Here is a 27983-nt window from a genome sequence, read left to right as displayed (position 1 = left end):
CACCACTGATATTGATTTTCTAAACCTTCAATGAACTAAGCGTCTCAACTGCTCCGCGAGGGAGGCTGTTAGCAGCTCAGGCTCCCGCCCTTTTTGTGGGACGGGAAATCAGCCTTGATTTGCTGGCGGCGGGACATTTTATTTTTTATTTGTCACTTCACTCTGGGCTGACTCATGCAATCAAACAAGAATCAACACGCTGCAGCTCTGGGAAAAGCATCTGTCCCCATATATACAGTATATATATATATATATTGTGATGTCACGAGAGGCTTGGTCTTGGAAGGGAGATACGTTCACCGGCGATGGCTCTAACTATGGCTCCATCTGCTGGTGCCCCGAAACTCAGAGCATTCCCCTCACACCTGAGACCCATCAGGGTGTGACGACCCGGAGGCCTTCATAAAGGTGGAAGACACACCGTTGGGGGGAGACGAGCTGAGAAGAGCAGACCAAGCCATAAGGATTCGAGGAGGCAGGAGAGACCGGGAGGACGGTGTTGTTTTCCTTACAGAAGTGGATTTCCGTTAAGTTAAGTTCTACCGGCAAAGATTGACCGAAGCCTGAGTTACCCCCTGTTTTGACTGTTTTCTGTTGAACCTGAAGGACGGAAATTAAAACCTTTTGTTATATTTTGAACCCGGTGTCCTCGCACTATTTTGAACTACCCCGGAGAGAGCGGCGGCGCCTCTCGTGACATCACATATGGTGGAGGATGCAGGCACTGTTCAAGCGGATTTAGTGCATGTCAGAGGAGGACACCGAAAGATTGATTCAACACTTTTCTAGATTGACTGTAGGCCCCTCACTGGACAAAATGGAAGAAATATTGAAGACCCTTATTGCTGGCCAGCAAGCCCAGATGCAAACAAACTTGGCTCTCTTGGAAGAACAAAAGAAAGCCAACCTTCTGAGGGCGGAGGAATTACAACTGCAGAAACAGATGGCCGACCGGAATGTACGCCCAATAAATGCAAGTAACTATTTATCCAAGATGGGTGCCACGGATGACGTTGAGGCATTCCTGCATGCCTTTGAAGCCACGGCCACTAGGGAAGCCTGGCCCAGGGACCAGTGGGTTGGTCTGTTAGCCCCTTTTCTAACTGGGGAGGCACTGAATGCTGTTCGGGACTTGGGGCCTGACCAAGCGACGGACTATGATGCCCTGAAAACGGAGATCTTGAGCAGAAATGGAATTACCAAGTTTGGTATGGCCCAGCGCTTCCACAACTGGACCTTCCAACCCGACCAACCTCCTCGTGCACAGATGCACGAACTTGTACGGATCACGCGGAAGTGGCTGGAACCACAGAGGAATACGGCGCCTGCAGTAGTAGAGGCCGTGGTGGTGGATCGATACTTACGTGCCCTGCCTTATGAGGCAAAGCGGTTCCTCAGTCAACAGGCCCTGACCACGGCCGATCTAACCGTGGAAGCAGTGGAAAAGTATCAAGCCACAGCAGATATGCTTCGGGCCTCCAGAAGAGAACCCAGGAGCATGGCCCTACCACAGACTGAAACAACCCGTCCCAAGGTTACCAACCCAGCCTCTTCAAGAGCCCCAGGGGGAGCCAGAAACCCGCTGGGTCCCAAGGAAATACACCAGGAAAGGGAAACCAGACAGTGTCACCGGTGTGGGGGAGTGGGACACCTCTCCTGGCATTGTGGGACGCAGGCGGACGACCCTATGCCCACGGCTAAGTCATCCAGCTCATCACCCGCCCCCCGGTTTGCCTCGCTCATAGGACTTGTAGATGCCCCCTCAGATCGACCTCCCACCTGCCCGGTGACTGTGAATCACCAGGACGTGGAGGCCTTGCTAGATTCGGGTAGCCGAGCTACCCTGGTACGGAAGGACCTGATAGGACCACTTGGTTTGACCCCAGGGAAAGTCCTTCCCGTTTCCTGTGTCCATGGAGACACCAGAGACTACCCCATCGTTGAACTCACGATGACCACTACCCGGGGGACCATACTCACGGAGGTGGGGGTGGTTGATTCCTTGCCCGTCCCCATCCTAATTGGACGAGACTTCCCAGCCTTCCACCTGCTGTGGAGGGAGACTCAGGAGCGGCTAAGCAGAGTACCTCGGAAGCGGAGAGGTAGGACTCATCCTGATAATATTCATGTGAAACCCTCAGAATTACGCTCTCCGGCCTGTGCTCTTGCAGGAATGACAGGTGCCCAGGCTGACACCGAGGCGGGTCCGGACACGGGAGAAGACAACATGGCTCAGGAAAGTGCGCCGATCTCGAGCGAGGAAGACATCCCGGGCATCGACACACTTCCCCCGCTCACAGGCCAGTACGGTACAGCCCAGTTACAGGATCCCACCTTGACAAATGCCCTGAGAAATGTGCAGGTGTTAGAGGGAGTAGTGCTAGGGGATCGGACAAACCCTACCTATCCACATTTTGCAGTAAGTCGGGGGTTAGTCTACCAGGTGGTAAAGAAAAATGATGACGTGCATGAACAGCTCCTCGTACCACAGTCCTATCGAGCCACCGTACTTCACTTAGCACACACGCACCCACTAGGGGCCCACCTAGGGGTCGAGAAAACTAAAGAGAGAATCCTGCAACGCTTCTTTTGGCCCGGAGTACACAAAGAGATTGAGAATTTCTGTCGTAGTTGCCCAGAATGTCAGCAAGTGGCACCAAAGCCCACATACAGAAATCCGCTCATCCCATTACCAATTATCGACACTCCTTTTGAGAGGATTGGACTGGACATAGTAGGGCCCTTACCAAAAAGTGCCAGAGGGCATCAGTATATTTTGGTCATCCTGGACTATGCAACCCGATATCCTGAGGCCATCCCGCTGAGGAAGGCTACGGCCCGACACATCGCCAACGAGCTGTTTCTCCTCTCAACCAGTCTTGGAATCCCAAAGGAGATATTGACCGACCAAGGGACTCCGTTTATGTCCAGGGTGATGAAGGAACTCTGTGCGCTACTGAAGATCAAACAACTAAGAACCTCAGTCTACCACCCCCAGACGGATGGATTAGTAGAACGGTTTAACAAAACTCTAAAGTCCATGCTACGTAAGGCCGTTGGGGAAGATGGGCGCAACTGGGATCACCTGCTGCCGTACCTGCTGTTTGCGGTGAGAGAGGTGCCGCAGTCTTCTACTGGTTTTTCACCCTTTGAGCTCTTGCTTTCTTACAGACCCAGAGGACTGCTGGACATTGCGAAGGAGGCCTGGGAGGAGCAGCCATGCCAACAGCGGACCCTGATTGAGCATGTCGGGGCCATGAGGGAGAGAATGAAGGCCATCTATCCCATGATGCGGGAACACATGGAGACCACGCAACGGCAACAGCAAGCCTCCTACAACCGGTCGGCTCAACCCAGAGAGTTCAAGCCGGGTGACAAAGTGCTGGTCCTGGTGCCAACCGTGGAGTGTAAATTCCTGGCAACTTGGCAAGGACCATATGAGGTCATTGAACGGGTGGGAGAGGTCAATTACAAGGTAAGGCAACCGGGAAAAAGAAAACGTGAGCAAATTTATCATGTTAACCTCTTAAAGAAGTGGCACGCCAGGGAGGCGCTATTCAGTTGCCCAACACCCACGGAGTCCAAGGAACCAGGGCGAGAAGAGGTGCAGGTGGGTCCCAGCCTGTCCCCCCATCAACGGCAGATGGCTCGGGAACTAGTGGACCGTAACCGGGATGTTTTCTCCTCTCTTCCCGGGCACACGGAAGTGACCCAGCACGAGATACGCACCGTGCCAGGCAAAACGGTGAACCAGCGCCCGTACCGGGTGCCGGAGGCTCATAAGGGGGCCATTCAGGAGGAGGTAAGGAAGATGTTGGAGTTGGGAGTGATCGAGGAATCTCAAAGTGCCTGGGCAAGTCCCATTGTACTGGTTCCCAAACCGGACGGGTCAATACGGTTTTGCAACGATTTTCGGAAGTTGAATGAAGTATCTGAATTTGACGCATACCCAATGCCTCGTGTCGATGATCTGGTAGACTCCTTGGGATGTGCTCGCTTCATAACCACGCTTGACCTCACAAAAGGCTACTGGCAGGTTCCCCTGACGCCGGCGTCTAAGGAGAAGACTGCCTTTGCGACACAGGAGGGGCTCTACCAGTATACCCGGCTCCCCTTTGGTCTCCACGGAGCACCGGCCACGTTCCAGCGATTGATGGATCGGGTCCTTGCTCCCCATAAGAGGTACGCGGCAGCATATTTGGATGATGTGGTCATACACAGTCCCGATTGGGACAGTCACCTACCCAGAGTACAAGCTGTGATTGATTCAATCCGAGATGCAGGGCTCACAGCAAACCCCAAGAAGTGCAGGCTGGCTTTCAGCGAGACAAACTACCTGGGGTACACCATTGGGAGGGGTTTGGTCAAGCCCCAGGAAGCCAAGTTGCGGGCCATACAGGACTGGCCACAGCCCATCACCAAGAAACAGGTGAGGACATTTTTAGGCCTAGCCGGCTACTACCGACGTTTTATTATGGGTTTTGCCACCATAGCAGCCCCTCTAACAGAACTGACCACCAAACGGCACTCCCGAATGGTGAGGTGGAACCCTGCGGCGGAGGCGGCCTTCAGCCACCTGAAGCGGGCTCTGTGCTCCGGTCCAGTCCTGGTGGCACCAGACTTCCGGAAGGAATTCATCGTACAGGCGGACGCTTCAGAGGTGGGTCTGGGTGCGGTACTCGCCCAGACACGTGAGGGGGAGGAACACCCAATCCTCTACATAAGCAGGAAGTTACTTCCAAGGGAGAAGAACTATTCCACAGTGGAAAAGGAATGCCTCGCAGTTACCTGGGCCCTGGAATCCCTACGGTTCTACCTCCTGGGCCGACAGTTTACGGTGGTGTCGGATCATGCCCCTCTGCAGTGGATGGCCAAGAACAAGGAAACAAACCGTAGGATCACTAGGTGGTTCTTGAGCTTACAAGCCTTTAATTTTTCTGTTGTCCACAGGGCGGGCAAGAGCCACAGCAACGCGGATGCACTCTCCAGACGGGACGCCTTCTACACCTCCTACACATCGACGAGGACGTCGGTCTCGAGGGGGGGGATGTGTGATGTCACGAGAGGCTTGGTCTTGGAAGGGAGATACGTTCACCGGCGATGGCTCTAACTATGGCTCCATCTGCTGGTGCCCCGAAACTCAGAGCATTCCCCTCACACCTGAGACCCATCAGGGTGTGACGACCCGGAGGCCTTCATAAAGGTGGAAGACACACCGTTGGGGGGAGACGAGCTGAGAAGAGCAGACCAAGCCATAAGGATTCGAGGAGGCAGGAGAGACCGGGAGGACGGTGTTGTTTTCCTTACAGAAGTGGATTTCCGTTAAGTTAAGTTCTACCGGCAAAGATTGACCGAAGCCTGAGTTACCCCCTGTTTTGACTGTTTTCTGTTGAACCTGAAGGACGGAAATTAAAACCTTTTGTTATATTTTGAACCCGGTGTCCTCGCACTATTTTGAACTACCCCGGAGAGAGCGGCGGCGCCTCTCGTGACATCACAATATATATATATATATATATATATTTATATATATTGTACTCTATTCAGGCACGGTAAATTGAAGACAAGATGGCTATACAGCTTCCTCTTGAACTGTCTAGGGATGAACTGGATTAAATATTGCTGTTATTCACCATTAGACAATGAAAATGTGTTTTAATGACCACCATCTGTCACACGGCAGTAAACAGCACTAAAAGGTACTTCTGCTGTACGTCTCTCCCCCCGGGAGGGGAGAGAGACAGAGAGACGGAGACATAGAGACATAGAGAGAGAGAGACGGAGACATAGAGAGAGAGAGACGGAGACATAGAGACATAGAGAGAGAGAGTCTGCGGTATCGGAGGAAGTGAACGTGTAAACTGGACCCAACCGCTCGCCGAAAACATCATTAATGTTAACTTCGAAAGACCATTTTTCAGCATTCCTGTGATTCCTCCTGTGCAGGTGATGAAAGTATTGCGTCAGTGTGTCGAGCAGACAGAAGGCAACATGAGACACTTGTTTGAGGTGATGCCGAAAATTGTAAAAGTGGTGTTCTGATCCGCAGCGCGTTATTTACCTGGATGCTAACATTCTCATTTAGTTTGAGCAGTCTGGGAAACGTTGGCTTAAAGATTCACTGCGAAACATCAAAATAAATGTTCTCTTCTCCACAGAGAGTTACGGATGAATCCAAGGTCCCCCTTCAAAATAAAACCGTGCATGTAACAGGCATGTTTATACATATATCAGTAAATAAGAGAGTTGCCTCTTTATAAATGTGTTTTGAGGAAATTTTCCAAAAAAATGTCTCAGCTGTAGTTCACCTATAAAGAAAAAAGATCCGGTTTTCAGCAGAAGGAAGTTTCAAAGTAAGAAAGCGTTATTGGCACTGTGGGTGAACAAAGGGATCAATATTGAGGGAGTTTGTACTGTATTCAATACAAGCACGGTGTCATGACATTAAGAAGACCCCTCCCGCCGCGAGGGGGGGGGGCAGGTTGAATAATGTAAGCTGATCAAAATTTCATTAATCTCTTGCATCATTAAAAAGGGTAAAGTAAATAAAACATGTCGGTGAGCGACGCTGAGAGCATTCGGAAAACAAAAAGCTACGTGCTGTCATGGAGGAGGGGGGCGGGGGGGTCTAGTCCTTAGATCAGGAAGTCGGGTGAACTGGAAAACAGTATCCTCTTTTAAAATATAGATTTTATTTTCTGCCGGGGAGGAAACGTGACCCCCCCCCCCCCTGCAGATGCTGAGCACTGGATGCTGACAGGCATCATCCCGGAGCCTCGATGGGGGGCGATAATGATACCTGGGGAAGGGGGAGGGGGGAGGGGGGCATCCTGCGTATGCTAATCACTAGCTACCTCTCCCCTTTGTCGTCCCAGGTTTGCGCGGCTCGCTCGCCCTCTTTCATCGCCGCGCCGGCGGGAATGAAAGGCGATGCAAACACGCCCGGCTTTTAGGAGTCGGGCGGATAAAGGAGGGAGGCCTTCAAACCGAGGCGCCTCATCCGCTTCAGTTCAGACCTGACCGAGGCGTGCAAATTATACCTGAGACGTACGGGGTGGGGGGGGGGGGGGGGACGCCGCGAGCTGCACCGGCACAAAGCTGGGGCTGGAGATAGGCAAATCTCTCCTGGGGGAGGGTTAATTGGCAGAAAACATCCAGGGAAAGGTTTAGAAAGAGCCTTTCTTCCTGGTGTCCCACCAGAAAGAAGCACACTTATTTGTGCCCTGTGCGAGTGTTGACCGTGAAACGCTTGCACAGCGTTCCAGTCCCTGATTTTTGTTATTTTTTTGGGTGGGGAGGTGTGGGTGTGGGTGTGGGTGTGGGGGGGGGCGCTTCCAGGCGAGGAAACGCTTTACTGCTGACCCAAGAACAAGGTGCGATTCAGCACTGCTTTGGAACCATTCGACGCGGTGCAGCGGTGCAGCGTTTAACCCTTGCAGGAGCTTCCGGTAGCCGCGGGAGCCTTTTTCTGCGTTGCCGGATGCAGAATTGCACGTTTGCCGCCGCGAGGAAGAAAAAACCTTGAGTAACAAAGGGAGAAAAAACTACAAAGAGTGGAAGTAAACAAAGGCCGGATCGCACACGGCCACAGAGGACGGGGGGGCGTGGAGACAGCAGCCCATCTTCACGCGTATTGAACCCCAAAACGTCTTTGTATTCATAGCCGTTTTTAACAAGTAGAGACAAATTTCATACCAAATACCAAATAAAGAGAATCGAGGTCGATTCACATGAAGCTGCGGAACGTTTGAGCCGTGTCACCCGCTGCGGTTGCTTTCCCCGTCGACCTTTGTAGCACGCTACGCTGCTGTCTCTCCACCTGCCCCGCGTCCCCGGCGGGGAGGGGGGCTTTATGCGACCTGACTGCCCCTATGTGGAGTAGGTAGGCGGGGGGGTGTGAGGGAGGCTATTCGTGTACCGTTCAGGTCAAAGGGCATCGGCACACGTTGACCTGATTGGTCGTGAGGAAATGGCTCCATCGCTCCATCGGATTCATATTCGAGGAGCGGGGGATGAAGGGACGCGGCGAGGGGAGGTGTAGGTAAAGACAGGTGGAGAGGGGCGACGGGGGGGCGGCATGGAGTGTTTTCACCTGCAGCTGGAGATCAACCAATGGCGACGTCATCGGGCTCACGGGGGAGGGATTTGGAGACGGAACCTGACAAACATTAACAGTGAGCACGATGATGAACTTCGACCAACGTCTCGATGATGTATTTAAAAAAAAAAAGAAGATCAAACTCTGGTTTAAATATCTTTTTTAATTCAGCATGAGCTTGTTAGACATCATTCGGACACCTCACAAGAACTAAGCGGGGTGGAAGTGAGCGACGGTTCCTCGCGCCTGTGAGCGTAATACTGTCATTCCTGTTACTGAATTGTCTCATGTAACCGTACTTTCGTGGGTTTGGCCGTCATTTCGGTCACCGCTCCGGGACGTTAACAAAAGGGTGTCCGATGACCACAGGCTCTCTGCAAACCGAGACAAATAAGATGCATTCCTGGGTTTTTATTTCTTCCATAAAAAAGCCCAGATGTCCAAGATGTTTGCAAATGACAGCGTGGTCATGTGACTGTTTTTGTTCCTTCTCTTGCATTCAAAGCTCTCAGGTTTTTTAATTATTATTAATATGATTATTATTATTATGAGATAGGTGTTACCAAAACTGATGGCCAAACCTAAAAATAACATTTGAGTTTCCATTAAACGAGGTTCTGTGTCAAATTGCATAAACCGTCACCTACGGTCTCATTTAAAAACACTGTTACAGTCTGCAGGTTAAATTAGTAGCACGGTACGCTCATGTAAGAGTAATCACATTGGGTGCATGGACAACACCTGTACACATTCAAATGTATGAGTCAACGTCCCCCAAATGGCACGTCGCTGTAGATTAGAGGCGGGTCATCTTTGACAGGTGGACGCGCTCCTCATACAAGTCGGACCCACTAGTGACGGCTTCATTGTGGCTCCAGCAGCATCGGAAGAGTTTACATTTTCTGACATCACATTGAGACGAGTTCACCACGATCTGGCCGGTGTTGAGATGCTGCAGCGGCGAGGAGAAGAAAAGGGGGAAGATAAACCTCGATGTGCCTCGGGGACTTACACAACGCAATGAATATTCTGGCTTCATCCGCGTGGAAGAGTGAGATGAGATGTAACGCGCGGTGGATGTGCTAAATAGAGACGGCGGTGGAGAACGAGGATGTACGCTAACCTTCGCCATCACTCTGTTTATTGAGAATACACGAAAGGTCTTCGTACTCGGCTACTTGCTACGCCTCCCCGCTCGCTGGGAAATACACGCGCGGTACGCACGCCGTGTCAATGGTCCACGTCCACAACCCTTTGCTACCAGCAATTTAAACATAAAAAGTCCTAAAGGGAACAGAATACTCCACACGGGGCCTCTGGCTGCTTCTGCTTACAGTTCCAATCCAACGTGATCCTGTTGCTGCGTTTCACTGACCCGACTTTATTTCATCAGTAAGCAGAAGCAACGATACGTTTTTAAGTCATTAAAAGTGGTTAGAGCGGTTTTAGAGGCCGGTCGGGTTAAAGACCATCTTATCTTTCCCCAATGGAGACCAGATTTATTTACATGAAACCTCCTATTTTTATCATTAACATTAATATTTCCATTTAAATCCAAGTAATATTAGCATGAGTACTGATGGGACCCAGTTGATCTTCTCATATCTTCTGGCTGATGTAGATGCGTCGGTGTGTCTGTCCACATAAAAGCAGCCTTTTTTTATTTCATCGTGGAATTGTAGAGTTTGTCTTTTCGAAGTGTAGCCGAGGTTTGCGTGTGTTGTGTGACGAACCCCACTGCGGAACGTGGCTGTTACCCAAATGAATCTGTGCAAATATGGATCATGTGAAACAAACGCAGGCAGCAGGCAGCACCATGACTCGCCTCCCTGAAGCAACTCATTCACTGTGACCAAAAATCACTTCTGCCACAGCTGCACCCGGACGGGAAAGAAATCCTTTTTCACACAGAGGAAGGTCTCTGACGTTCACATCGTCCGGGACGAGAGACGAGCTGGCAGAGACGGGAGCAGATAAAAGACGTCCATCTCTAGCGCCGCGCACTAAACGAAAGGCCCCGTCCCCCCCGCCGCCCCGCACCGGTGAGCGTCGATTGAGGAGTCTCCATCCGAAAAGGAGGAAGAGGATCAAAAAGATCACACCTCCGCCGAGACGCCGTCTTAGTTTCCTACGTCAGCGCCTTCACTCAAACCCTCTGTACGTGTGGAACGGGGGGACGGGGGGTCGTCGCCTGCGTTCCGTTAACCCGCCGCCGCCGCCCCGCCGTGCGTCCTCACACTGTCAGCGGGAGCTGCCACACAATGAGGGCGTTCTCCAAACCCTCCCCGCCGCTCGGGGCGCCTGCTGCTGCGGCTCCTTCCTTCAGTCTGCGGAAGCCCTTCCCCCCGGAGATGACCGCCGCCGAGACCACCCTGTCCCTGCGTCCCCCGTCCCTCTCGCAGGGACGCCCCCGCACCCACATCTCGGGGTCGTCGCTGAGCTCGTAGATGGAGCCGTCCTCCACGCTGTGCTCCAGGGACTCCAGGGAGGAGTCGGACGCCGCCGCGTCGCCCCCCGCCGCCGTCAGCGGCTGCCCGGGGAGTCCCGAGGTGGAGCGAAGCTTGTACTGCAGCAGGACGCCGCGCCCTTTGCCCCGTCCCTCCCCCTGGTAGCAATGCTGCAGGGACTCCTGGGACGAGGCGTCGCCGCCGAAGGCCGAGTCCGGACCGTCCGCGACCGAATCCCTCTTCAGCAGCTCGGGGGACAGGGTGCCGCTGGTGGCCGCCAGGAAGTCCACCGGCCCGCGGTGGGCGTTGAGAGACACCATTCCCTTCCCTGCAGGACGCACAGGGACAAAACACTTCAAAGTCGCCATTTGTCACTTTAACTGTGTGTGTGTGTGTGCGTCGCCAAGCGGGCAGCGTACCTGTTATTTTAGGGATGCCCTCGAGTTTGGGAACCGGCAGGGTGATGATTAAGCCCTGGGCCGTGCCCACCCACAACAGCCCCTGGCAGATCAGGAGACTGGTGACCCGCACGCTCTTTTGACCTGCAACGTAGACGGAACATTGACAGGAGTTTGAGTTTTTCACGGCTGCTGACAGAAAGGTCACATGCTCCTGTGAAACAGTCGTAAGTGTCGACTGGCTGGTCGATCGTGCACAGAGTGAACTGTGAACTCATTGATTTGACTCTTAGGGGAAGTTGTTCCAGAACACTGTATTTTGGAAGCGGCACGAACGTTAGTAAGCTCTGGGATCGATATCTGTATTTGACAAGCTCAACACACGCACGGCATGTTACGTGGAATCACTAAAAATTGGATTTGTCTACTTTACTTGTGAGCAGATTGAAATTAAAAAAACTGTCAAATAAGTAAAAGAAAAGTTTAAAAAATCACAGTGGTTTTAAAGTTTCACCTCTCACTGATTACACAGGGACCTTCTGCTGACATAATGCTACTAAATAATGTGCCTGTGCTGCAAAACAGGTGTTTTCAATCTTTTTGATCAGCCCTCAGCAGAGTGTGTGTGTGTGTGTGTGTGTGTGTGTGTGTGTGTGTGTGATCATGATGGCAAACCCCCCCTTTGACCTCCACACAACCTAAGAACACCAGCGACCCCTTTCTTGTTTTTGTGTTTATCGTTGTCCTTCAGTGGATCAGATCTGATGTGGATCTGAGTCTCTGCTGAAGCCACGTCGGGTCTGACACAAGATGCCCGCGGCCCAACGGGTCGGGAGCGCGGTGATTTAAAGCACGAGGCTGGATGAACTGATATTAGCACTATTTGTAGAATACGTTTCTAGTGCGGGACCTCTGTGTGCCTTGTAAAAACTACATTTTAAACACTGTCAAGCAACAGTGGGGTTTGGAAAGGGGGCGTAAATATGCAGTTCCATAAAGGGAAGGACCTTCTTTTTAAGCCCTGTGGAAGTTCTCCATTACGGTAACATTTCAGGCGGTCTCTGGCGGCCATTTCCTGCCCATGAAAAGAGCATTTACGTTGCCTGAGAGCATGAGGCTCTGAGCTTTGTCTCTTTCCCGTGCAGAACGTCGTCCTGCTGCGATGGGGGAAGGACAAACGCACTCTTTCCTCGTGCACATCCTTTGTTTCCACTCAACAAAAAGGGCTGGAGAACAATGTCTGGCGCGGATTTGTTTTGCGTTCCTTTCCCCCCGTCGTGGGTTCCCATCGTGGCCTAGTTATCTACGGCGCCATTTACCATAATATCCACGTCAACCCTAATTGAATTACACCAGCGGCCCTGTGATCGTTGCCGGGGGAAACGCTCATTTACATGGGAAGCTGTATTTACATGTTTGTTCTGCGTCACGCTCGTGTTCTGATAATCCGCACCAGTAGCTCAACGCCGTCCTTAATTAATCGCGTTCGCGGAGCCGGGATGATTCATCCAAAGTGTGGGGGGGGGGGGGGGGGGGACCGAGGCGTGGAGGGGGGGACCGAGCGCGTTCGTCCCACAGAGGGGACGGGGGCTTTTAGGACGGAGACCTCGGAGGGTTCGGTTTAGTTTTCCGCCACCTGCTCACACGCCCCCCCCCCCCCCCGGAGCCCATTTGCGGCTCGTGGGGAGAGAGAGACGCTGGCGAGCACCTGCTCCCCGACGGGAAAGTGGGAAAACGACAAAGGCGCCGCTGCAGTCGCACCTCCTTTTTCCTGCAGTAACGCACAAACTGTCCCCCGAGTGGAGGAGGAGACGTCTCCAAAGATAAACGTCCCCCTGTGATGTGTCAGCGAGGATACAAGTATTAAAGGCATTATAGAGAAGAGATCAGCAGTTTCTTTCCCTGTTGTTTACTGCATCTGGGTTCCCCGCTGAGTATAAATCACATTAAGGGGGGAGGGTTAAGGGGTATATCATTACTGCGTGTCCCGGCAGGAGTCAAGGAAGAACCCTCCGGGGTGGGGGGGGGGGGGGGGGGGGGGCAGAGACTCGTCGACGGAGAGAATCCATCGGTATTTCGCGCGCGGTGTCTGAGGGGTTATCGAGTGCAGGTCCTCTTTTCTCTTGTGAGCTCAACAAATCGCTGAACTTAAGTCAAAGATCCTCCTTCCTTTTGTGCACCAGGAAGACGAGAGCCGAGCAGCTCAGCGCCCCCCCCCCCCACCCCCCCCCTGTGACTCGCCCCCGGGTCGAGCCTCCAGGTTGCCAGACGCTTTCAAATGTGGGTGCAGGTGACCTTGGGGTCGCGGGTTTCCTCCAGACGAGTCTGCTGTGCTGTAAGACTCTTGAACAAAAAAATAAAGAGTACTTTGATCTGCAGGAGAAAAGTTTGTGGAGTAAAACACATTCGTGTTTTTGTATTCTTTGTCTTTTTCTCCTCAGCCCACAAGAGAAAACCTCGAGTATTGCTCTAAATACATCAAGCGCGTCCTGGTATGACTCAGTGAAAAGGGACAAAGCGGTTCGGACGCAGCTTCTTTGACCGTTTCCTACGGGTTTCAACTCGGACCTTCAAATTTTTTTTAAAATTAAAATGTTCTACTCGGAATTTTAATCGACGCGCTGCACAATAACTTTCACTAAATATCATTTTAACCATCAAGTTTAAACCTCCAAAAATTCTAAATGTTTTCCTTTGGAATGTTAACTGTATTTCTAGTGATTATTTGCATGAAACACATAATGTATTTAACTATTTAACTGATAAGTTAATGTATTTATTTTTAATAAATTGCTTTAGGGTCACAATTCCCTCGCTTATATTCTCTTTTGACGCAATAATATCTACATACATGGTATTTATTATTATTCTCAACCAAATCATGATGTTATAATTTAGCAATTCCTGTGTCAAGGCTTGAAATGTTTAACCCGCCGTCATGCAGCACAAAAGGAACCTCACGTGGACTGAATGAGCCTCGGCATGTTTATGGAAAGCCGTACTGCGGTTAGCTTTGTTAGACACTTCCAGGTAAACACCCTCTCAGGCTGATAAATATTTCATCATCGCGATGGAAGCCAAACGTCCTGAGCGGAGTGCAGAGAGCCAAGTTCTACGCCACTGCGGACCAGATGAAGTGGGAATTGAAAGGGAGAAAGTGGGACAAAAGGGTAGAAGAATAATAACCAGAAAGGTGAGGCACATGCAGAAAGAAACGGAGGTAAATGGGCATGAAGTGTGCACATCTACAAAAAGACAAGACGGTTTCCATGGAAACCCTTTGAGCCAAGAAAGCTTTAAGGCACCTATTTTACTGCACCTAAACTACTTTAATCATTTTTTTAAATACCTATCTCTCAAACCATGGCTCTATTACGGCTTTGAGAAGGCATCAGGGGGATATTTATTCAGATGGGCCCCCCCCCCCCCCCCAGGGGCGACGGGACCAGAATAGCCCTCTGGGTAGGAGAGCATTACCAGTGTTTAATTGGCGCCCACTGATTGCTCTGATTTAACAAAGGACAAAAATGAAACTGCACTGTGTGCAATCTTTAAACAATAAAGTGTCACAGTTGCAGAGCGGCAGCAGCGTCTCAGCTGCTCTGCAGGACGGCGGCTGAACTCGATTTATTGAGGTCGATGTGACGTCGTGTGCGTTTACCCGTGTTCAGCAGCGTCGAGCGCGTCGACACGTTGATCTCCTGCAGAAGCTCCAGCGTTTCGGTATGAAAGAGACGGATGGAGGAACCCTCGGAGAACGCCATCCACACCCCCCCGCCGGCGCACGCCGTGTGCGCGACGCTGATCATTGGGTCAGGGTGGACCTCAAACGTCTGTAATGGAAACAATAAAAAGGGTAAAGCCGAGTTCTTTTCCTCTTTGTTTGACTTCCTGGCGTGCTGAACATCTGGCTCGTCCCACATGGGATCACAGGACACTGTGTGTGTTGCCACATCTGTAAAGGACCTCCCCTAGATAAATAAATGGGTTGATGGGCTTGTTAGACATCTTTTTTGAGATTGTAATAACATTATTTGGAGTTACGACCAAAATTGTATTTCACATTGGTCACAGTGACTTTAACCACAGATATCTAATTGTTATTATTACTATTATACTTATTATTGTTATACTATTGTCCGTTTAAGTGGAAAAGCGGGGAATCAAACATTTTGTTAGCAATACAAATGACAATGAATAGTTTCGTTTGATGGCGGCCCAGAAGCTGGTTTTCATCCCGAGGGGGGAAAGCGATTCACCAGGACAAACACGGCCGGCGCGGACGTCAAAATAATTAAACCCGTCGTCCCAGAACTCTCATTTACAGGCAGACCGTATATATATATATATATACTTTTTATATATATATAAAAATAATATATATATAAATATTATATATATAATATATATATATATATATATATATATATATAAATATATATACTTTTTATATATATATAAAAATAATATATATATATAAATATTATATATAATATATATATATATAAATATTATATATATAATATATATGATATATAAATATTTAGATATATATATATATATAATATATATGATATATATGTATATTTAGATATATATATATATATAAAATATATATAAATATTATATATAATATATCTGCCCCGCTCTCCTGGCTTCTATCGTTTAAACAACAAAAACACAAAGGAAAAAGAGCGTTTCAGGCAAACAGTCTTAATGAGCGGCTTGAAACAAATGAAATGAGCCTTATCATGGCAACACACGCAGCCCCCCCCCCGCAGTCTGAGGCGTGACACAGGCTGGTTCGGGCATCGTCTCTGAACCCGTATCGCTGAGACAGCACGAGCTTCACGCGGCCGGTCAATTAGTCAGTGAGAGGGAGTGAGTGAAAATGACTCCCTCAGCTCCCCTCTCCCCCTCAGCTCCCCTCTCCCCCTCAGCTCCCCTCTCCCCTTACAAAGACGAGTGCAGGGATTACCACCTGTTTGCGCGCCCTCGCCGGTGGGTCCTCCTTTGTTGGAATTAGGGGAAAGGAGGGGAGCCTTTGATGCGTTTTCTCTTTTAATTGACTCCTCGGCAGAGTGTGTCTGCTGCGCCGGGGAGACGAGATCCACGCGGCATCGCTTTGTTTTTCAAGTGCAGCCATCAAAGAAATCCAATATCCACAATAGCAAGGCGCGCGTCTCCACAAATAACCCATTCACCATGTCAGATGCAGTGACGTGATGCTTTTAAAAAGAAGGAAAAAACACACCGTCACGGTGTGCTGTAAATGCAGCGTGACGATCACATTAATAATTACCAAGCGTGGAGGCTTTTAAAGACACTAAGAGCTCGTCAATGGCTGTCATGCTGCCATTGGTAGATTGGCCATCTTGCTTCCCATATGCCTGCAACCACCTGGAAGGCTCTCTGGGAAGCCAATGTGTTGTATTGGAATATACAGAAATTGATTTAAGAACTTTTAATTTGAAAGAAAACTATGTTTTTAGCTGCATTCGAGCCCATGTTGCAAACTTGAAGTCCTCAGACATTTAACCAGGGAGGGGGGGGGGCAAACTAAATTGAAAAAGGTGTCAAATGTGGGACAAGTACAAGCACCAACTGGCTGCCCGGTTGCAGAGCAGAGGCGCTCGCTGAAGCTCGACATTAGTAATGTGCCCTTTGCACTGAACTCACTAACTAACCGCGCCGGCCGGCAGCCGCACGACAACAGCAGAAAGTACTGCAGCTGGTTCCCGGCGCCTCATTAGTCCTTGGTTATACCAGGTGACGAGGAGTCTTTGTCCTCCCCGGAGTGTGAGTGGGGAGGATAAGAAATGGCGATAGGAAGAGGAAGGAACGAGGCCTGCCGGTCGGCCCTGACGGTACGTCCGCGTCCGACGTCGTTACGGTTCGGGTGAGAGACCTCCGCGCAGTGTTTACGCTCCAGGAAGGAGATTGGCAATTATGGCATCACAAATCAACCAGGAGGGTACTGAAAATAATGATAAAATGTTTGTGTTTTTGAAATAAAACGTGTAGAAGCATGTAGAAAATCACACAAACGATGCACTGCACTATAATTAGATTCAAATCAGCCGCTGCTGCGCGACAAAATCTTTTATTTGTTGAGATTTTTCTCATTTTCTCCCCAATTAAGTTCCTTTAAAGTTGTCATGCCATGATTCCTGCTGCTCCTCCAGTTGGCCTGATTTCATTGAACTATTTGACTTAAGAAGAGGCGTTAATACGTTTGAATTTATGTGAAATAAGTGGCGTCCTCATGTTTACTGTCAGAAGGGTCCTCTGGTTGGGAGCTGATGCCACCGTATTATCGTTATTGAATCAGCGTTTGGGGCCATGCTTTTTGTCCTTGGGGCGCCGTGGGCGGACCCCCGTCGGACCGATGGACCGTCTGCACCACCGCCGGCTCCCTCGCTGCACGAAGCTTCCGGCGCCGGGACTGGGCCTCGGCAGTGACGGGACACCCCGAGTGACCTTCTTGGTTCCACATGGGTGCTCGACTGACCATCTCATATTTAAAGGATTATCATGACATTCACTTTCCCCACAGATAAAACCCGATGGCTGTGGTGACCCCCCTCCCCCCTTTCTCAGTAGGACGTTCGGGACAGACATTCATGGTCATCTAATGGTTCCTCATCTACTGCTTCCCACACGGCGAAGATCTCACTAACTCAGGACCGTAATTCGGAACAAATCGGAATAAAATTGGCGATTTCGTCGCTCAGGGATGTTTTGGGGTCACACATGAATCCAGCCACACATCAACATGTGAGCATCTCCCTCGTGTGCATATCCATCCATCTATCTTCATATCTCTCCCTTTTTTGCAACACCTTTGTTTTGTAGCGAGGTTTCCATGCACCCCCCCTCCCCCCTCCCCCGGGGGCGGAGTGTAAATAATCAAAAAGAACAAAGCTGAGAATAAACACACACGCACGCACTTTTCAGCAAAGACGATACTTTGGTTTTCTGTTGCAGGCGATCACGACCGCGTTTCCCCGAAACAGACTGGAAAGGTTATATTTAGACGGGTAGAAGCGTCGACTGTGAAGCTTTAAGAGAACCCCGGTAGCCGCGTGGGGGAGGAGAGGGGGGCGACCGGCACCGTCAAACCAGACAGGCCACAGTGTCACGGATAAATGATTCAAAAGCCGAGTAAATTCGACAAAATGGTGAACATCCGCGAGGGGGGGGGGGGCAGCCTCGCTCCGCTTCATTCCTACAGGTGGCGGCGCTCCGCTTCACGGTGCAGTCAGCCCCCCCTGAGTGCATATTAGCGGGGAAGACGACGAGGTTAGCACAGGGGTAACTGCTGACTCTGAGGGAGCTACAGTCAACCAGAACTGCGCCTCCACCGGGCGCGGCCCTTCGGCTGATTAAGCCGGTGTCACCGGAGGACGGCGGCTGCGGGGAAAGACAAGGAGACGCGTCTTGCTTACGGAAGCCCTCCCTCCCATTAACGCGGCCACGCACAGATCACATCTGGGGGGGGGGGGCTATAATTAAACAGTAATGGTGTGCAGTTGGGTATCTGGGTACCATATTAACATTACCCTGAAGAGCCCGTCATTCATTACTGTCTGCCAGAGCCGGGAGGCGTCCCGTCCCCCCCCCCTGTTCACCTGTAATGACCCCCCCCCCCCCCCACACACACACCCCCCCCCACCGTGAACACCTCGAAGAATGACTGCACAGAAATGAAAAGCATGACACGGACGACACCCGGGAGGCTCCGGAGGAGATAACGGTCTCGCAGCGCTGCAGTTAGATGAGGCTTATTTGCGCGTGAGAGCTGCAGAGTTTGTTTGCTCGGTTGTCCGCGCGTCGGCTCCAGGCCGTAAATCTTCGTGGCATCGCAGATTACAATGCCGGCGCTCTCGGGCTGCGCGCATAAATCTTTTCAGAAAATGAAAAGGAGCAGAATTTTTCCTCAAACGCCGCGGAAAACAACAGAACACATAAATAAAGTACCTCGACTAGCGCCCCCCCCCCCGCCCCACCCGCGAACTCATCCATTTACGTCTTCAAAACATGCCGCGGTGAAGACGCGGAATATTTAGCAGGTGGGGAGGTGGGCGGGTTTGACCTTGCGAGTAGCGATGGAAGAAATATAACAAATTGCCTGGAAGGCCTCTCGTTACCTGCTAAGAGATTCACAATTGCTTAATAACAGCTGAAAATACTGAATGCTGTAAATGATGATGATGGGTTTTAGCAAATGTGCCTGTTTGGGTAGCAGTTAGCATAAATCACATGATGGGGTTTTGCTTCCGTTGAACCCGACACCCAAAACACTCCAATTCTCCAGGAACATTCTGGCATTTTCTATTCTTCATCCACCTTTTGAGAAGCGTCAGAAGGGCTTTTAATGGAACAACAGCATCAGTGAAGGTTAAAGTTATTATGGTTGCTTCTCTCTTAAGGCGGTTAGTGTGAAATCGGTGGTGGATGATTCGGCCGTTCACCTGAGTGCTGAGACTGGAGACGTCCACCGCGGTCACCGAGTTCCCGCAGCTCGCCCACACCGAGTCGTCCAACACCAGCAGAGTCCGCACCGGTTGCGAGCCCAGTTTTACACATCTGCACGAGTCCGGGTCCCACAGAGCATCTGGGGGGGAAAAACGAAAAAAAATGAATTCCCTGCTCAGAAGCACCGAACGTATTCGCGTGAGCGTCGCACCGACTTCCTCAACGTGAGGACATTTCTCCACTCCACTAGCAAATACGTTTCGTGGTCAGGAAATTAAAATGATACTTGCGAAACTTTGCTGTATTTTTAGCAACAATCCTCCCGCTGAGTGTGAGAATGGAAACGGACCCTTTTTCTCCTTTGCGGCGCAGCGACCACGGGGGGCGCGTTATGAAGTGAAAAAGCATTTCCTTCGCTTTGCGTTAATGAAGCAAAAATTAGGGAACAAAGCGCACCCAGCCATTTAATTAACATTTTGAGTTGTTGATTTCTGCCTTTCATAGCGGACTAGCTGTTCGGAGCCTTCTGACCTCCGCAGGTTAATTGCTTGGCATGTTAGAAAAGGTCATTTTTCCACCTTTTCAAAATCCACTCCTGTGAGATGTCCCTTTGGCGCTGAGCGAGACCACGCCGGCGCTCCTCCCTCTTTGTTTTCCCGTACAAACACCCCCCATCAACGCAAACCATTGTCGACGTTGACGCGGCGTCTTGGAATCAGTGAGCAACGGCGCGCTGCTCTGTATTCACGCGCCTTTTTCTCGGGCAGAAGCAGCGCGGGTGAAGGGCAGGAAGGAATCCAGCGAACATCCTCCGGAGCTCTTTAGCTGCTCTCCTCTACATACAAAGCACGAATAGTAATATTTAATCGGCGAGCGGCAGCTTGCCGTAATTAATCATCCTTTCTGCTCCGGGAGGAGAGAGGAGGCAGCCAGTCAGGCTGACGCACGGAGGCCAGGTGAGGAGAACCTGCTGATGGAACGAGCTCCACTGCTGCCCCCCCCCCCCCCCCCCCCCTCTGGCCCTGTGCAAGGCCTGACTAATCAGGCCGTGCCATCTACCACCTGGTGCGGCGTTATTTTCATACATCCACTGGAGTGGCGTGTGGAGATCTGGAGTAACGCGTGAAGGGAAAGTGATTCTGATGGAGTCCCTTGAAAGATTTTTACAAAAAACTCATTATGAAAATGAGGAAATGGGAAAAGTGTCCCTGCTGACAGATGATGATTTATGCCGCCGATGTTTACTGCATCAAACAGTAAAACCCATTGCTACTTATTATATCACTGTCTGTTATATCACCCCCCCCCGACAGGCGCCTCACCGTCCTCTTTCCTCCCGTAGACCATCAGGGCGCCGCTGCGCAGGCCGGCGAACAGGAAGCGGGCGGAGTGCTTGAGGCACAGCACGGGGGAGCCCTCGGCGGCGGCGAGGGTCAGCAGGCACTGCGCCGCCGTGTCCACGCTGCCGTACACCAGCACGCTGCATGGGACAAAAGAGCGGCGCCGGGCGTGATGAATGGCCGTCGTTGGAAGTGACGAGAAGTGGCTCGATTTAAATTTTGACTTGACAGACTGATTGAACACAGAAACGGCTGAATCTGAAATGTTTGAAAAGGGGAAAGACAGGTGGAACCTTCCCCCCCCCGGTTCTGATGCTGTGTTGTGGTGTCGAATCTGCATCCATCTCTACATCTACGCCGTGACTTCTCTTTCCGATTTAATCGAATTTTGACCTGATTTCAAAAAAGCTCACCGCCCGTCGTCCAACCCAACGCAAATGCTGGCGCCGACCCCGGAGGCCTTGTGGACTCCGGCCTCCGCTTCCTCAGACGGAGAAGGTTCCGGCACGTATTCCAGACAGCGGACGGCGGCGTCGACCGGCAGGCTCTTGACCGTCCTCGGCGTGGGTCTGTTGAGGGAAAATATCTCGATCTGTCCGTGCGCGCCGTCTCCGCCGGCCACCTGCGGGGGGGGGGGGAGAAGGGGATGCGAGAGGTCAGGGGACCCGGCGTTAAGCTCACGCCCGAATCACAATGCCAATAAACGGGTCCGCTGGAACGGAAAGGGACAAACGGGTGGGAAGAACCCGTCGGCCTGCCTTGGATAATGTGTCTCCGGTTAAACATTCTCCTCGATTCTTCCTTTCAGGCTCGATCGTCTGTAGTCCTCTTTTGAGCGCCGGGAATATCAGAACTTTAAACGCGTTATGTAACGGATTCACAATGTCATCTGTGGAACATCAAACAACTCTTATAAGCCTGCGATCTTTTCATCTCGCCCGTTTCCGAGAGGCTCCGAGTTGCTTCTCAATGAGGGTGTTTTGGGTTTTTTTACGAGATCAAGTGGCTGATCTATCGCTGGAGTCAGTTCATGATGAAGAGGGAAATATACAGTACGTAGCTAATATATATATATATATGTATTTATATAACTAACTTTCCTTCAATTGAGCTGACATTTGTCCTTATCAGTTCCAAGGTCGCGCTGAACACTGGAGGACGCCGAGCTTCTGAAAGCTGGCGAGTTTCATCCACCTGTTTGTGTCTTTTTGAAGAGGGACTTGTTTGTCTGCGTTGTCCTCGAACCAACAAGCAGGAAACCACAGTAAGTAACACAAAAACAAAAAGGTCCACCAATCACACCAAGCTTCCCAGGGCGGCGGCGGCGGCGTAAATAGAAGCTTGATTTCCTGTGCACCACATTCATAACGGCCTCTGTGTCAGCAAAACCCCGACCGCGGGAGCCCTGCAAACTGCCTCTCGTGCGACTCCAATTAAGGGGGCCGTTGCTCCCACTCCCAAACAATTAAAGTGCCGCTGTGGCTTTTCAACATCATTTCACTCAGCCATCACTCGCCTCGCCGGGCGTCCGGTGAAGAACAACGTCCTCCTCGGAAAAGACAGCGGGGCCGCTTGCTGCGAGACGCCGCGGATGTATTTTCCCCGCGTGCGAATGTGACAGGAGCTAAATATAGTCTTTGGCTCCTCTCCGCCACGCTCAGCCTTATTTGCATGCAATCATTTGTTTGATTTGTATCAGCGTGCGGAATCTGGACGGCGGCGATCCTGCGGGCTCCCGAGAACGAGCCAGAACAAATAACGCTCCGCGGCGCAGGCGGAAAAAAAGGGAAGATAGGGAGGAATTATCTTGCACCGAGGAGCCCAAAAAGGCAGGACGGCGTCAAGTGACTCTGTGCAGCTGGAGCCAGAGGCCAAAAGCCCCCCCCCCCGAACCCCCCCAACACAAAGTCCACCCCCGCAATTTAAACATTCATCTCCCAAACTCCTCCGCACGCCACTATCTGCACCGCCGCCGCCGCCAACGGACCTCCCCTCCCTCTCCGCGCCCGACATCCAACGCAAATATTGTCCATCACTGGCAGTTTGGCAGAATAGATTTCTGGAGCCGAATCGGGCGGCGAGCGCGCCGCCGGCATTAATTAGGCCGCCGCGGGGGCCAGCGTGGGAAATACGCTCGCGGTGCTAAAAGCCCAAAACCGCGGGTCGCCAGATTGTCGACGTACTCTGAGGCACTTCGAGCTTCGCGTCGCTGACGCCTGCTCTGAATACTGAACAGAAACGGAATATCTGAGCCAAACAGAAAGGGGCCGAGCTCAGGACGCAGCCTTTTAAAAAAGGTGAACAATATGGCCGCCGACGTGAACTAACTGCATGTAAAAAGTAGGATGTTTTTTAAAATGTGGGACGAGGAGGTGAAGGGAAACACGGGAGTATCAGGCTGACACGATGTCATTACTGTGATCAAAGCCCACCTCACTGCAACGCGATTAGCGTCATCCCTCATGTGACAAGCCTGCCAGGGAGGTGGAACCAACCGGGGGTGGCAACGCCCAGCTGCCAATCATTCCCGCTGATGGGCAAACCTTCACTGTCACGTTTTTAGTTTGGACGCCAAGTTGCTTTCGCCGTGGTTACGCGTCGTGCTTCAGGAGACGTCTCGAAACGCTCAAATGACGAATGCGGCGAGATGCTGTACGTCTCCATGGCGATGCAGAGAGAGGACCGCTCAGGGCTCCATGGAACATGGAATTTTTTTGTCATTTTCATCGACTTGAAAAAAAATGGTCTTGAATGTGGTTTCGTGAATGAAGCGGTCGGAAGTTGCTCCGCACGGAGCCTTCTGCTAAACTGACGTCGGCGAGTGTCGGCCGGCGTGCGCTGGAGCGAGAGAGAGAGAGAGAGAGATTGAGCGCGTTTGTCACGATGACTGTGAAGGTATAACAGTAACTTCACAGCACAGCCGGGCGTGAAGGCATGAAAAGACTTGAGTTAAGGCCTCCTCCACGATAGCGCTCACAACAACCCAGCCACATTCCTTTGGTCTCCGCCGGCAGACTCTTTCAAATGATTGAAATGCAAAGTTATTGTAGAACACCAAATGGCACGGACTCCAAACACAAATATGCAATTATAGTTCAAGAGGTGCCATTCTGTTTACTGAGTGACGCCTAATCTCCAGTAAACCTCCCAGTTTCACGTCCATTTTGAGCTAAACTCAATTGGAATTACAATAAATTTAATTTAAATTAGTTTTCAGAAGTGTCAAAACATCAACCGGTCGAATCACAAGGCGGGCCGGACACTGTTGGGTATTTCTGCTGCGAAATGCAGGGATGTATTTAGAATAAGTACAATTACTAACTTTTTATTATGTCATTCTGAGATTCAGAATTTTTTTGATGTAATTATATCGCGCCTTTTTAAATTATGAGCATTCAGAAACCTCAAAGACTTGTACTTGTTTCCAAAAACGCCCATAACCTCTAGCCCTCTGTGACGTTCGAGGCTCCCTTCAAACGCTGTTACCACGGCGCCCTACGCGCTCTCCTCGCGAATCTCTTTTTCTCATCGCGTCTGACGGAGCCTCCGGGCCACACGGAGTCTGAGGCGCCCGAGACGCCGTCCGCGAGGACCTGCACCGGATTTAGTCGCCTTTTTCGGTCGCGGGAGGATTACCAGCATCTGATAAGCGTCCCGCACCCTCCAAAAAGAAAAGAGGGAACAAAAATGGAACATTTAAAGATTAATAGCAGAGCCTCTGCAACGGTTTCCCCTAACTGCCCCCTTCCCTCAGCTTAATCCCGGGGATGGTGATGTGAGTCTGGCAGCACACTTTGCCCCGCTCATCATGAAGCACTCTGTAGCAGTTACCTACCACTAGCCTTTATACTGCACTGTATTAATTCACACTTTCCTGGCGGCATTTCACGGAGAAAAATGGTGCGTGCGCCACCGCCGGCCTTCAGATCCATTCTTTATTCTAACGAACGGGAGCCCAGCGTGGAGAGGACGTTTAAACGGGCAGCAACGTTATACATGCATGCTTTTGTTCTCGTGTGTGTAAGAAGACCGTAAATAAAAATTAAAAACAAAACGGTACTCACCCAAAAGTAGCCTTGAGGTAAGGAGGTGCTCGCTGCGGAGAAGCCCAACAGCGCACAGTGAACCGGGTTGTGGAGGGCAGCTTCAAGCTGCAAGAGAGCAAATGGATATTTACTGTGTGTGTGTGTGTGTGTGTGGCCCGATGCTGACACCCTTATTTTCATATTCTTTTGATGTGGTCAAAAGAGCCGAGTGACTGCTGGCTTTTCATTGGGTGGTTGCTGACAGGAAAGTGCCTCGACTCAGCCGCTGACAAGAAGTTTGTCAGTCCACATTGGAGGTTGGAGGCTTTCCGCCCACTTCAAAGCCACGTGAGAGTGTGAAAAGAGTCGGCTTCTGATTTCTCAGATATATTTTCACAAGGCCGTGGATAAATAATAGAAAAATGCAAACAGACAATCGCCTGAAATGTTGGTATTTGAATCCAAACTGATAAACAAACCTTATTTATGCGTTTCTCCATTACATTTAGGTGTTACTTTTAGTTTGCTCACCACGGCTCCGTTAGATTGCAACTTTTAAACCGAGGCCGAACGAGCCGATATCTTATTAATAAGGAAAACAAATCAGAATTCCTGAGTTGTGTGGCAGACTTGTTCACGTGAAGCCGCCGTGATGGAGGTTGACATTTAAAGTGTACAGCTGGCTGATGCATCAAAGCCTCCTGTGGTGAAAGCCGCTCCTCTAACCGACAGTCCGGCGGGTAGAAAATTATTATTATTTTGGTGTGTGACCGCTGAGGGTGGGCAATGTGACAGACAGAACGGCTAATTTTGTGTGTTGTTGGGGTAGTTTTGTGGAGGGAGAGGGGGGGTGAGTCGCTTTGAAAGGGTGGGGGAGGAACCGCGGAGAGGGTCAGCGATGAGCACCGCGCATCTTTAAATGTCGTCCTTGGCGGCGGCAACCATCAATCACACGGATTCATAGCCTCTCTCCGGGCCAAGACCCGCCCCCCTTTTCTCTCCTGGCGTGTGTGTGTCTTTGTGTAAACAAAAAGAGGACGCCGGCCAGATAACTGCCCCCCCCCTCACCCCCCCCCACCCCCGTGTCTGTCTCCATCTATTCATATTCACTACGCAGATGTGTGACTCGTCCTCTCTATCAATCTCAGTCCCACTTTCCCATTTCTCGTTCCCGTCCCTCCGTCTCCCCCCGTCTGCCCGTCCTCCGGCCGGGGCTGTGAAAGGGTTTGTTTTTTTCGATAGGTAATTAAGTGGCGGCCATTGCAGTGTCCATATGGAAGCCGTGCGGTAGAGAGAGAGCAGCAGTGGCGCCGGACCAGAGGGACTGCAGCCGACCGGGTCCGGTAGTTCGCCGCTGTTTATCGGGCCGCCTGAGGCCCGGCGGCAAGCAGTGAAGGCCGATCTATTTATACCCGGATTGCTGTGCACGTTGTCACTCTCCAGAGTCGGTCTCGCAGGACCAGTGGGACCTTTCCAGTCCCATCGCGGCGTTATATTCAGGTACGGGAAGGCTGGAATGTGCATTCATGTGCAAACAGAGAGGCTGCTGCTTTAATGACATATTTACCATTTGAAAAAATGTGATTGGGTTTAAGAAGAAAATTTTGTTTTGAAATATAACTGAGTGAGATGAATGACTGCGCATTATTCACGAGAAATGTTCGACAGCACTCTTGAATACACAATCGCACAATGATTAGAATGAAGCTGTCAATTTTCTCAATTAAACCTTTCAACGTGAAGCAGCATTTCATGTGAGAACGGCTGGAAGTGCACAAGACCACTGAGGCGAGGACGGATCGCTTTCCCACCCAAGTGCAGACAGAGACCGTGATCAATACCGTAAAGCACTGGCACACTTATCGGACTCCCTCGGTAAGCAGCACATAACAGCGAAGCCTGTGTGGATCATTTGCACGTGTGAACGGGGCGATTATTTTGACGAGCACAAAAGCAAATGTTGTCTTCGGCGGAGATCGTCCCGTCGGCGATCCAAAGGCACCATTTTAAAAAATCCATGGGATCCGTCAACCGTCAGTCCTCTTTGTAGCTCTTACTATGTGTGTGTGTGTGTGTGTGTGTATGTGTGTGTGTGTGTGTGTGTGTATTCCCAGGCGTGGAGGCGGGATGTGAGAGGAAGGTGAGCCGGCTGACGGAGGTATGACGGAGGGCTTTAAGGAGGGGGGGGGGGGGTTAATTAAAGCGAGTTTGTCGATGTGACCGGAGGGCGCCCTCCCAGCTGCCGGTTACCGGTGACCCGGTGGTTGAGAGGGACTCCCCCCCCCCCCACCCACCCCCACAAACCAGTTGTCCAGCCCAGATGCCGGTTCCAGGTGGCAGCGGCAGGCGGAGAAGCATCCGTCGCTCGCCTGAAGGGTGGACGTGTAACGTGTGTGTTTAACACGCGTTTTAGAGGCGGCGGGTCGTTGGTAGGGGTCCATTGTGACAGGGACGGGTTTTAATGATTCCTGCTCGTGGTCACGTCAAGACCGTCTGAGCGGCGTCCCCTCGGTACGAGCGACCTCCCCAGATCCAATTAACGTTGTTTTTGCTTCCAGAGGCTTCTCAGGCGCACTGAGTTTCCTCACAGCAACATTTCCCTTCCCAGTGTAGACGTCTGCTCTGGAAGGTGGGTGTGGGGGGGGGGGGGGGGTTCACCACACATCAGATGCCTGACAGCTGCTATCCAAACAGGGTCCATGCATCACCTGGGGCCCATAATATCATCAGTGACAAAACACACCGCAGCCGGCGGTGCGTCGTCGGGCCTCCCCCGTGCTTATGTAATGGATTTCCTTTATTGGAAAGAGTTCTCTATGGTCTTTTATGAGAAACTGCATTAAGTAAAACTCCTGAGCCCACATTTCTGCACAGTTCGGAGCAAAAGATGAGATGCGGCGATACTGTTGCACCAAAAAAAAAAAATCTAATGAAAAATATCATCTCCATAAAAATGGCGACGTGGGAGTGGGAAGTGGGTGCTGTGTATTATGTATATTTCTGTAGTCACAGTGGCTTCTCCCAATTCCACATACCAACAATCTTCTACACGCACTAACAAGCACTAATAGAAAACTTGCAGTGTTTATTAACTGGTAATTGACTGGCGCCGGCGCCGCCTCCCCACCGCCTCGGGGCTACGGGCACGACGGCCACAGACTGAATTGCCAGAAATGACTTACATCCGGAGCTCTGGC

The 27983-nt window shown here is 51.0% G+C and overlaps 2 protein-coding genes across 10 annotated transcripts in view; one reads left to right on the top strand and one right to left on the bottom strand.

Moving 5' to 3' along the window:
- Positions 1 to 234: 234 nt before the first annotated feature.
- On the top strand, positions 235 to 5434 carry LOC144382966 (uncharacterized). Of its 6 annotated transcripts, XM_078092799.1 has the most exons (4): positions 235 to 3802; positions 4037 to 4182; positions 4284 to 4429; positions 4951 to 5434. In XM_078092799.1, exons 1-4 carry the CDS (start codon positions 746 to 748, stop codon positions 5199 to 5201), a joined length of 3600 nt encoding a protein of 1199 aa, XP_077948925.1. In that variant the 5' UTR covers positions 235 to 745; the 3' UTR covers positions 5202 to 5434. The 6 variants fall into 6 exon arrangements, with proteins under 6 accessions (XP_077948925.1, XP_077948923.1, XP_077948919.1 ...); XM_078092797.1 differs by having other exon boundaries at positions 235 to 4182; XM_078092793.1 differs by having other exon boundaries at positions 235 to 2102; positions 2172 to 5434.
- Positions 5435 to 8241: 2807 nt separating this feature from the next.
- arhgef10la (Rho guanine nucleotide exchange factor (GEF) 10-like a) overlaps positions 8242 to 27983 on the bottom strand; it is a 72561-nt gene continuing 52819 nt past the window's right edge. For all 4 annotated transcript variants that reach the window (XM_078092801.1, XM_078092800.1, XM_078092803.1 and 1 more), the window contains 7 exons: positions 24826 to 24912; positions 21175 to 21383; positions 20744 to 20901; positions 19418 to 19560; positions 14605 to 14776; positions 10965 to 11087; positions 8242 to 10873 (listed from right to left, as the gene is read on the bottom strand). In XM_078092801.1, the coding sequence (XP_077948927.1) occupies positions 10332 to 10873; positions 10965 to 11087; positions 14605 to 14776; positions 19418 to 19560; positions 20744 to 20901; positions 21175 to 21383; positions 24826 to 24912 (1434 nt within the window). In that variant the 3' untranslated portion in view covers positions 8242 to 10331. The remainder of the gene's footprint in view (positions 10874 to 10964; positions 11088 to 14604; positions 14777 to 19417; positions 19561 to 20743; positions 20902 to 21174; positions 21384 to 24825; positions 24913 to 27983) is intronic.

Source organism: Gasterosteus aculeatus, chromosome 17 (assembly GCF_964276395.1).
Source record: "Gasterosteus aculeatus chromosome 17, fGasAcu3.hap1.1, whole genome shotgun sequence".
NCBI classification, from domain to species: domain Eukaryota; kingdom Metazoa; phylum Chordata; class Actinopteri; order Perciformes; family Gasterosteidae; genus Gasterosteus; species Gasterosteus aculeatus.
This window is presented reverse-complemented; position numbering and strand designations above follow the sequence as displayed.